We start from the raw sequence: 12,108 nt of genomic DNA on the forward strand, positions 1-12,108 counted from the left end.
TTAATTAGCTTTACTTGTACACAAAAGTGGGGACTAAGCAGTCAGTGTTGAATATTATCAGTAGAAGTAGCATTTACATTTTTCTTGACAGTCTGCCACTAAAGCAAGGTATTCATGTACTTCTGTTGGATGACTAACCTGCAACATTGTTTCATTACACCCCTCCATTGTTATCTAATCAGTAAAAATCTAGCTATGAAAACTCCTAGCTTAACCAGAGAGAATTGTCACGGATTAAAAAGTGTGAAAGAATATCACTTTACCGAAAAGAAAAAAGAAAAAAAGGAAAAAAAAACCCTGCCTGTTAAAACAGCAATGATAAAAAGGTGTATTGCTTAACCAAACAATAGGAACATTCATTCGCAACCTCAAACAGAAGCACTTCACATTAACCTGAGCTCAGTCTGAGATCAGATTCTGGATCTGATTTTCAATGCTGGGACAATCCTGGTATGTGTGGGAAAAAAATGTTTCTTAGCATATTAAAATACTTAAACCCTCATTCCTGGGGCAAGCAAGTCACATCCAAGATTTTAAAACATGGTTTCCAGAGAGTAATTTCCAGAGATTTTGATTCATGAAACATCTCTGCACGTCTTTGAGTAAGAAGATGATAAACAATCATATAAATAAGGTCACAATCAAATCTGTACGTTACTTTCCATGCTGACCATGAGGAGTGAAAAATGTGCACAAACACAGGGAAACTACCATCTTGGCAGGATAATAATAATGAAAATATCCAATCAGGTATAACGCTAAAGGAGAGGCAGTTTCCTCCAAACCAATGTACAAAGCAATTGCCCTAAAGAAAAGAACCTGCAAATAGAACTTACTCAGTTTTGGTTTATGTCAGCATGGAACTCATGAGCTGCTATTTCAAAATTGGAAGTTGACAATTTCAGACAGAAAATGCTCAGAAAATTCTATATACAGAGCTGCATAGGTTCTCTATCCTTAGGACTCCGCTGTTACGAGTCTGCTGTTGGGCATTTGGGGTTAAGGTTGTTTTCCTGAGAAAAATATATTTTACCTACTTGGGCACAAACCGATGGACAATTAAACAATATCAACACTGATTTGTTTACTTCTGATCAAATCTGCTTTTCCCTGAATTAAACCAGTTATTCTTGTTTAGGTACATTATAGCACATTATAGCACTGTGCTTAGCCTCTAACGAAAAGTTACAATTGCTGGAGGAAAACAATTAATGACGACATCAGGCACCTAAAATGTATAGCTGGTACATGGAGTGCTGTCAGCAACATCATGTTCTGCGTTTACATCAGGGGAAAAAGAAAAAAAACACAGTACAAGATGTCCCAGCATAGTGAATGTGGGTGAGATAAACCAGCTATCAGGAACTTAACTACTGTCCTTCTTTGGGGCTGTTACTAATAATTATAGCATTCCACCCTTCAGTCATCATTTGGGATTATAAACAGGGGGGGGGAAATTGGAGGACAGAGAACCCCAAGTTCTCCAGTATAAGAATGCTCAAGTTCCCACAGAGAGGGCCTCCTCAGGGTGCCACCGGTCAGAGAAATGTCGATTGGTGGCCCCCAGGGGGAGATCCTTCTCTGTGGGCGCCCCGGAGCTATGGAATCAGCTACCGGTTGAGCTCCAGACGGCGCCCGATCTTCGCTCCTTTCGCCGCGACCTAAAAACACACTTCTTTGAACAAGCTGGCCTGGCCTGATGGGGGATTGGTGGGGTTTTTTATTGTCATTTTATTGGGTTTATTATGTATTAATTGTTTTTAGTGGGCATGTATTTAATCATTTTTTAACTTTTGTAATCCTGTATTTTATTCTTGCCCTGTTCACCGCCCTGAGTCCTTCGGGAGAAGGGCGGTATAGAAATATTATTAAATTAAATTAAATTAAAAATTAATGGCCGTATAAATTACAAGAAAACTAATTTGGTATGGCACACTTTTTCTGATATTTAATTATGCCCTGTGGAAGTTGAGTACCAGATACTTCCTAAGCACTACAAAGTCATGGGTTCTGCAAGCACATATACCTCAGGCATGTGAGGACACAACCAGTTATTCAGTTTGGGGGAGACAGAAAACTATTGGGCGTCTCCCTTCTTTTTCCAGACAGGAGAGTAGGTAGCTGAAGTGAAGGTGCTGAGGGATTATGTCGCCATCTTGCACAAGTAATAAGAACATTAGTGTTGCAATACAGAAGAGACAGAAAGATGAAGGAAGCCTAGAATAACATCATCGGTACATGCTGCTCTCTGCCCTATCAAAAGAACTTAAACCTTAGGTGAACTCACATTCATTGTATAATAGGCTAGATGGCCGCAGTTTGATGATATTTTTTATTTATTTATTTTTTAAAAAAATTGTAGTGCCACCCATTTAAAACACAACTCAGTAAAACTCAAAACAATAAAAGCCAAACCCCAGCACCACAAACATCCCCCCCCCACCCCAAACCAACTCCAGATATACTCATTCTATCTCAGCACCTGGATAAAAAGCCAGGTCCTGATGGCCTTCCAAAAGGCTAAAAAATGGGGGGCTTTCCCAATCACCGTGTGTGTGTGTGTGTTAGGGTTAGCATACCGTGGTATCCACAGCAGAGATCTTCCTGACAGGAATGTGATTTGGAGTTGGTTCCTCTTTGGAGACTATCACACAACCCTCTGGTCCCAAAGTTACGACGACAGTCCTGCAGCCTCTCTCTAACAGTTTAATTCCGACTTGTCCAGCATCTCCAGCATTACCAACTGCAATTCCTGTTAGAATTTCTGCCTTGAAGGAAATATTAAAGCCAAATGTTTAAGCAAGCAAGCAAATTGTAGCTGAATAGCAACAGCATCTATAAAAACCATATTAAAATGATAAAGCTGTTCAACAATCAGTTCTACAAAGAAAATATGTAAATATTTTTAGTATCAAACAGAGAGGGAGCAGGCATGCCTAATTGCAATGGAAAAATAAAAATATCAGAATTTGGTTTCCTTTGGATTAAGGACTACTGGACTTCCTAGCTGGTGGATTGAGACATGGACATGGATTGCATAATTGGTTCCATAGGGCAAATTCCCAAATTCCTTGGGCCCTCCTTGCGGTACTGATGAATAAAGCATTATTACTTACATGACACTGACTGACTCAGGTTCATGGTAATAATTTAAGTTTCCTAATGCTAATATGAACATGTACATTTGGCAAAGTTTTGACACAGTGAAGCTTTCAATTTAGTGAATGAAAGCACATTTGTGATACGCTAACAGGCTATATTTTTAGATGTAGATAATACAATGGCATTATTATGAAGCTGTTAAACATACAAATAAAATTAATAATAATAATAATAATCTATAACTGGGATTTTCAAAGAGTTCTATTACAAGGCTATCAATTAAGAGGGGTAAGAGTTTTACTCCTGCTTTGCCTAATGGGGTACTTTGAAGAGCAACTTCTGGGAAAACCATCCTTGGGGTTCTTTCTTGTCTCATGTGTCCCAAGTGGAGGTAAATTTTTCCCTGTCCTTCCTGCCAATTTTCCTGGAGGCAGTTCTCCAAAGCAGTACTCTAAAAAACCATGGAAAAAATATGTTGCTTCTGACTTAAAGGGTGAGGCTTGGGAATGGTTAATGAATACAAATTAGTTAATACAAATTAAGTGTGCTATTACTCCGATTCCAAGGGAAAGTGTATGGGGGAATAGCATAACTGCTAAGCTTGTAAGCCGCCCTGAGTCTTCGGAAAAGGGCGGGATATAAATGGAATTAAAATAAAAATAAATAAAAATGACTTATTACCCATTTGATTCTATGCAGACAGTCCTCACTTAATGACTATTCATTCAGTTCAAAATTACAGTGGTGCTAAAAAAGGAGACTCGCAACTGGTTCCCATTTATTATAACACCCTTGCTATCATGCGAACATTAGAGGCTGGATCACACAATGGTTGCAGCATCCCACAGTCATGGGATTACCATCTGAAACCTTACCTTCCGGCTTCCCTTAAGTAAAATCAATGGGGAAGCCAGCAGAGAATGTTGCAAGTTGTTTTAGTAAGTTGCTTGTACTCTCTCCCACCTGGCAGCAGCCAACTCCTGACTTTGCCATGCTCACACTACACCTCACAGGCCGTTTGTGCACCCTCCTTTGCCCAGCAGCTGCAACTCTCAGCCCCGACATACTTCATGTTTTACCTGTCTACCAGGCTGCTTTACAAGGCTACTGGGACTTGCTTAATGACCCAGAATCCTTGCTTAAAGAAGGCAATGGAGAGGGTTGGGATTGCCATCACTAAGCAGTGCAGTTATACAATATTGTCCTTTATGACTGCATAGCTTAGCGATGAAAAATCTGGTCCCAGTTACCATTTAACTACCTGTATCTGGGAATGGATGATGTATTTTTAAGAGAGGTTTTGAGAGCGTTAGAGGTAGCAAGAAATGATTCTATACCGAATTATCTGACCAAAGGGAAGTTGTTTTGAAGGGGGTCTAAACAATTCTTTGGGAATTTGATCTGTTGAGCCACTTGTGCTTTCAATGTCTGTTTTTAAATACACTGCAGGCAATCCTTGACTTATAATAGTTCTTTTAGTGACCGAAGTTACACAGGCACTGAAAAAGTGACTTATGACCCGTTTTGCACACTTACGAGCGTTGCAGCACCTCCATGATCATGTGATGACAATCCAGATGCTTGACAATTGACTCCTATTTATGATGGTTGCAGTATCCTGGGGACATGTGATCACCTTTTGCAACCTTTTGACAAGCAAAGTCAATAGGGAAGACAGATTCACTTACCAACCAAGTTAACTAACAACTGCAGTGATTCACTTAACAATTGTAGCAAGAAAGGTTGTAAAATGGGGCAAAACTCCCTTTAAAAAACTGTCTCACTTAGCAACAGACTTTTGGGCTCAGTGACTACCTATATTCCCTCATCTAAGAGGAACAAAATTCATAGAAGAATGGGTGTTTAAAGTTTCGAATCTTGCAGAAATGTCTAAGATTTCTGCTTATTTGAAGGATCATTCACAGGAAAGATATATTTCAGTTTGGAGGAGATGGATAAATTATATTCAGAACAAATATGGGACTAAAAAGTTCCATTTAGCTTATGAGTAGATTTTAGTGGGATATTGTTATTGGTACGTTGTCCGTAGTTATGTTAAAAGAGAGTTAAAGCGCATTATGAATTTGGTTAATTGTATATTATGCATAATTTTTATTTAGAATATGATTATTGTAACTATAATCCTGTATTTAGCTCTGGGAAGTGGGGGGAGGAAGTGGGTGGGTTTGGGGTGGGAGGGTGACTTTTTTAAAAGAAAAGAAAAAATAAAAAATAAAAATATAAGAGGAACAAAATTCTGCAGCACTGATCCTGGCAGTTTTCAAGATTAAAACAAACAAACAGAACACATACAATAATATCACAATAAACACAGTGAAGAAAGGTAAAGATATATAGCAGATACTCTATCTACGTATGGTTCAAAAATGATAAGGAGTAAATGCCTTGGAACTCATGCAAATGCAACACCTCTCTTGATTAAAGTAAGCTAAATTAAACTAATTCTGCAGGATCCTGAAAAGGCTGACAAATGAATCAATTAATTAAAGCAGCTGCATTTCTTTTTTCCCCCCTGTCTCCCGTAGAAACCTGAAAAAAAAATATTTGGCTGCTTTAACAAGTAAGAGACAGAACTTGTATTGCACAAAGTTCTGAACCATCTTCTAAAACATTCATAAAATATGCACTGCCCTATGTTGATATTTCTTTAAGCACAGAGAGTACCCAAAGTTCTTGATCAATGTTTGTTTGTCTCGCCTTACATGTCACGTAGATTTGTGGTTGTGGAGTTATCAAAATATCACTTGTTTTAGGAATTTCTGCTGTATCTGCATTCTGCAGAGCAATGCCTCCAGCTACATGCAGCAACTGAAAGAACGGGGGTAAGTCAGGACACCACGGAACAATCTGAGAGACACTTTCCTGTTAAGGGTAGCAGATACCAGACGGTTGATACATGCCAAAAGTTAAAAAAAAATGTATTTCTATGTCTCAATTGTGAAATTCAATCTAAAACTTCTGGTTGTGTTGGAAAGTTCCTCCCTCTAATTTTTAATTAACAAAAATGTACAATTGGAGGAAACAACTAATGGCTGCTTTTAAAAAGAGAAATAAAACACAATAGCAGGAGGCCAATTTTTAAAGAATAGTTTTCAGGAGAATTTTTTTAAAATAGTTTTCAGCACTAGGCACCCCTACCATCCCCCTCCCCCAAAAAATTCTCCATTCCCTCTTGTTAATTCCCCATAAAACATTTAAAGTCAAATGAACAAATGTTTAAGAAAATAAGCTAATCTATGTAAGATTCTACCGTAAATAACTTTTCTGGTAATGCAATGCTGTCATTGCAGACCAAGCACTTACAACTGAAAATCCAGACATTGGCTCAAACCTGGAAAAAGCTACACTGAAATGAATTCTTTGTTTATCTATACTTCCGTGAAATATTTGATTGTTAAATCTTCAAAATAATGATTAAACATGTATCTTCTTTAAAAAGGACATTCCAGTTACAAATACAGATTAGGCAAAACCTGGCTCAAAAACAGTAATTGTGAGAGGGACCTTAGAGTGCTAGTGGACAATCACTTAAATATGAGCCAGCAGTGTGCAGCAGCAGCCAAAAAAGGCTAATGCAATCCTTGGTTGTATAAACAGAGACATAAGTCTCCAAATCACATGAAATATTAGTACCACTTTATAAAACGTTAACAAGACCACACCTGGAATATAGCATCCAGTTTTGGTCACCACATTACAAAAAAGATGTTGAGACTTTGAAAAAAATGCAGAAAAGAGCAACTAAGATGATTAAAGGCCTTGAGACTAAAACATATGGAGAATGGTTGCAGGATTTGGGTAGGGCTGACATGATAGCAGTATTCCAGTATTTGAGGGATTGCCACAAAGAAGAGGGAGTCAATTTATTTTCCAAAGCACCAGAGGCAAGACGAGAAACAATGGATGGAAACTAATCAAGGAGAGAAGCAACCTGGAAGGAGAAACTTCCTAACAGTGAGAACAATAATCCAGTGGAACAGCTTGCCATCAGAAATTGTGGGTGCTTCATCACTGGAGGCTTTTAAGAAGAGACTGGACAGACCCTTGTCTCAAATTGTATAGGGCCATGTTTGAGCAGGGGGTTGGAGTAGAAGATCTCCCTTCCAACTCTATTCTGATTGAGTTACAGTTGAAGATGTAGTATGAAAATAATGAAGATAATCCATAAACTAGACCTTCATGTCAACTGATGGAATTGTTCTACCCTAGGCAAAAGTCTCAAGGCCTGAGAGCCCGTTTAGAAAGTGTGCTCTCTCCTACTCCTCAACATAATTCCACAACATTGTGGATTACATTAAATTCATCTTTACATCTGAACCAAATATCTATGGCTTATTCAGTATTTAGAAGCTGTGTTGGTTTCTTGTATATTCCGGATCGTGAGCCATGATTAAATAGTTTCAGACTCCTGGTTTAACAGGAATGCCCAAAATTGTTTTATGTAATATTACAGTTGTTTTATATAATATTACAATTTCTTCAAGCAGCTTAACTGGATGACTTTGAATCAGTCAATCTCAGTCTAATCTAGCTAATCTCACAGGAGGAAAAAAAGGAAGGAGAGCAATGAATGCTATCCTGAGCTCCTGAATGAAAGGCAAGTATAACTCTAACAAATATTTGTTCTCTCACATTTCTGCATTAGTGTGCACATTCTCATTCAAAACTTACTCACAAAAATATGCATATTTATTAAAGCACACTTTATGGACTTGTAATTTTTGCAACAATTTTCTCTTAACATTTACCTTTTGCCAATTGTTTTCCTAATGCATGTATTTCTGGAGACAATTTTGTCTTAATATATGGCTTTTGCATATTCCAGATAAGAGTGACACGACATTTGGAAAAGTACATGTCCTCAAGAATAACCAAGTCTTGTAAATATTAAAATATGATTCAAATGAATTTGCCCTTCTTTAAGAAGTAGTATCTACATTCACATTTTATATGAATAAGAGAAATATATTTTATTGTCTGTTAAACACAGACGTGCATTCACCCTCCATGTTGCTTTTTAATTTTGAGACTGAATGCCTTTTAAGTACACATGCTTGTGTTTTTCCCCCCACTGTATTACTGTGAATACTACAGAAATTGATGATATAACAATTTTCCTTGCAGTTTAAAATTATTTAGCAACACACAGCCTGAAGTTTGGCTTTCACACAGGCCCTAAATTTGATTTACTTATTTTGCATTTCTTTCATTAAAAGTATTAAGGAGAAAGAGAACCAGTACATTCCTGGGCAAACCTCAGGGATTAAGTTATGCTACATCTGGTGCACAGTGAATTAACGAGCTAGTTTCAACAAGTTTGATCATTTCTGGGAAAAAGAGAAGGAGAAAAAACAACAACCAAACAAATGACAAGCTAAGCAAAAAATCAGGACCTGATAAACATGCAATATATATTTGCATGAACTGTGTATGGAGAATTAAAACCACACAAATAAAAGTTATTGTTAAAGCAATACATTAAACATATCTAAAAGCCACAGCTTGTGAAATATCCCTCGTGGGTAGATAAGCCATTGATATCCAACCTCTAGTGTTCGTTCCTTCATCCTAGCACACAAATGTGTAAAGAACAAAATGTGCTAGAATATAGAGTATCTGTGGTTGTCAATACACCGACAATACTCAGCAGACCAACACTATGAAGCATGTATTTTATCTAATATTGATGTGATACTCCTCACATGAAAGAATTTTCAAGATCTGATGCTTTCAAGGATTCAAAATGCCACAAACTGATTATACGGGGTGGGTGTTGATAAGATAAATAATAGTCATGTTGTTAGATGGGGAATTCTCTTATCAGCCAATCAAAAATGGACATTTTATTGTATATTGCACTACTTTAGTAAGACACCTGTCAGAAACTTTACACTTTGCACTGATAATGGGGCATACATTTCTACTTCCTTTTAAACTAGAAAACTAGTTTTGACACACTCTGAATGATATTTTCACAAATAGTTTAAAAGGATGATTGGCAAGGCAGTTCTTTCCCCCACCCCACCCCTATTCTATATAAATAAAGGATATTTTATTTCAATATAAATAAACTTTGTCTTCAGAACATTTTATGTATGTGAGGCCTGGCTGTGTGGCAAACTATTCCTCTTTCAACAGAAATAGCAATATGTGGAAGATTCTTATGGTAAATTCCTAGTTCTGCATGAAATTAGCACTGAATCTGTTTGAACAACAAAGCCGTGTCAATAAGGTTTTTAAAAAGTTCAAAAGTTTTCAAATTGGATTTGTGTGCAGACTAGATATAAAAGCTCAGAAAGTTCTGTTTCTTTTCATTTTAAAAAAATGTAATTTGTTGTTGTATAATCAACAGAGCATACCCAAAGCACTTCTCTATCCACAGGAGCTATAGGAGCTAAGGAGCTAGACGTGGATGTGAATTTCTTGTCTGGACTTGAGAACACAGTATGGAGGCAAGACAACACAAACTAGATTTCTAACACATAGCTGGTCACTCAAGATAGCCTTTACTTAACAACCATTCATTCAGCAACTATTTAAGTTATGAATGAAAGTACTTATGAACACATGAACAAAATTCAGGCCTGCCCACATTTAAATTACCCACCCTGTCCCCATCCTTCCCCACCCCATCTGACTTTTGTCTTCACTAGCCTCCCCTCCACTTGCCTTCCCCCTGGCCACTTGTGGGGGAAGCATTGTGGATATTTCCGCAGGCAAACAAGTGATGGCTGAGTGCTAGCCGTGCATCCCTTTTGGCTGAGTCCTTCTTTGGCATGCCAGCCAGGTCTTCTTTCAGAAAAGAAGGACCTGCCTAGTGCACGAAAGCTCCAAGCAGCACAGACACAAAAGAAGGATCCAGTTAGTGCAGAAAAAGAGGTCCTGGTCAGTGCACAAAAAAAAAAGGACCAAGCTGGCATGAGAAAGAAGACCCACCCCTGGCTGCACAGGTGCAAAAGAAGTGGCATGAAGTGATTCGCATTTAAAGTATGTGTGAGATTTGCTCAGTGACAATAACCGGCATTGCCAGAACTGCTGTTGCTGAGCACAGTGGTCAGGTGATGTTTCATTTAACAGCTGCACTGCTTAGTGACAGAATAGCTAGTCCCATTTAGGGTTGTTAAGTGAGGACTACTTGTATAAATGTTACTTTCAGTGAAATGGCTTACAAAATGTAAAGGAGGTTTAGAGTGATAGCACAAAATTACTTTGCCCCTGCTCTGAAAAGGCATTCTGGGCAATCTGCAGTTGACAGAGATCTTTTAGGAATGTCTGTTTTGGGTCTGCCGCTAGCCATGCAATGAAAATAAAATCAAAATGTTCACAATCTAAATCCATTACTTGTCCTATAATACTCTCCATGTTTTATTTCTTCAGAGTCACTCTAATGATATTTACCTCGCTTTCATTGCAGCAGATGATGTCAGAATAAGTGTAAAATTGTGAGTCTAGGTCAGCAATTGCTGGAGCAGGATTAAATAAAGTCTTCACTGCAAGAGAATGGAAAATTCTGTAAAAGTAGTATCATATTATGCTTAAATATAAATGCCCACAATTCAGCAAACACTATTGTTATAAAGCCTAAGGCGTTTTCAGCTCTGTATTTCCCCTAGATACACAAATTACTTGCTGACATAAACAATCTAAGCAAAATACCCTATTTTCTGCTGTTGTAAAGTACTGGTAATGCAATGATATTGAATTAGTTAAGGATTTCATGAGAATAGCTTAAGTATTATAATCATGCCTCTGCCATGAAAGAAAAGAGGGGGGGGGGAAGGAGAAAATGAAGGCTTAGCTGAATTTGAAAAAAATAAAACCTACTATTTATTAGCATTTCTTGAAGACTGTATTTCTAAGAATCATAACGTAGATTCTTGTTGCTGTTGATTTAAATTCAGATATGCACACACTGGGTTAACAGAATTTCAACAAAGAACAAAACACAAAATTATTCCCAGATGTATTACGATTGTGTTTTGCATTTTTCTGCTGGGAATTCTGGAACTTCATTCTCATCACAGTTAAAAGGCCTCAGACTGGAGGAAAGCTGATATGAACCACAGACAGACATTCCTAGATTAGAATAAGCCAGAGGACAATTTTTATTCCAGTTACCTCACTTTTAAATTCAGGGAATCTGCAAAGTTGTAAAAGGGGAGGAAACCTCTTTTCCAATAATGGACTACTGAGCCAGGGAATAAGTCAGTGGGGGTTTCCAACTATGGTAGGCGAAACCAGAATCCAAAATCCAAATTGCTGCAGGATAGGATAGTATGCATACCCACGGTCATCATATCCCCCATCTTTCAGTATCATTCCAATAATGTATGTTAAAAAGGGTTGCCTCCGAATTTGTGTGGCGAAAAGCCTTTCCCCTTGTTTAGAATTGAAAGAACACCATCAGATGTTGAAATGCTTCCTTTCCTTTCCCTTCAAACAAATGGACCTAGTATTCTCATGATTGAAAGGAATATTAAATGTGGAAAGCTTTGAAACCTAACAGAGCCTAAGCAGTTATTCAAACAGTCTACAATTATTGACCTACAAATGTTTCCAATGTGTTTTGTAATTAGCTTGGTTCTACGTCCACTGGTGTTGGAGCAACGTGTTTCTTTAGAATCCATTAAGAAGCCCAGACTTTTCATGGTGCAACTTCAACTCATTTTGGTAACTGCACAATTGTTCTGGTTCACTTTAACTTATTACAAGGTTAAAAAATAAAATAAAATAAAGTGACCCACAGAACGGTGCTTTTATCAAAATGCTACCATGAGATTGATATATCAAGAGTTAAGACAATGCTTTGGCATCACGACAATCAAAACAAAGGCAAGAAGCGACAGAAAAGCTGCCACGGAGATCTTTAATGACTATTAGTGGCACAATGATACAGACAGTCCTCGGCGTACGACCAGAGTTGAGCCCAAAATTGCTAAGGAAGACATTTGTCAAGTGAGTTTTGCCCAGTTTTACGACCTTCCT

At 37.8% G+C, this 12,108-nt stretch overlaps 1 protein-coding gene across 2 annotated transcripts in view; it reads right to left on the reverse strand.

Moving 5' to 3' along the window:
- Positions 1–12,108, reverse strand: part of RBKS (ribokinase) — a 62,711-nt gene that overhangs the window by 16,467 nt on the left and 34,136 nt on the right. For both annotated transcript variants that reach the window (XM_083352081.1, XM_083352080.1), the window contains 2 exons: positions 10,522–10,613; positions 2,580–2,768 (listed from right to left, as the gene is read on the reverse strand). In XM_083352081.1, the coding sequence (XP_083208207.1) occupies positions 2,580–2,768; positions 10,522–10,613 (281 nt within the window). The remainder of the gene's footprint in view (positions 1–2,579; positions 2,769–10,521; positions 10,614–12,108) is intronic.

The sequence above is a fragment of the Vipera ursinii genome (genome assembly GCF_947247035.1).
Source record: "Vipera ursinii genome assembly, chromosome: 1".
NCBI lineage: Eukaryota > Metazoa > Chordata > Lepidosauria > Squamata > Viperidae > Vipera > Vipera ursinii.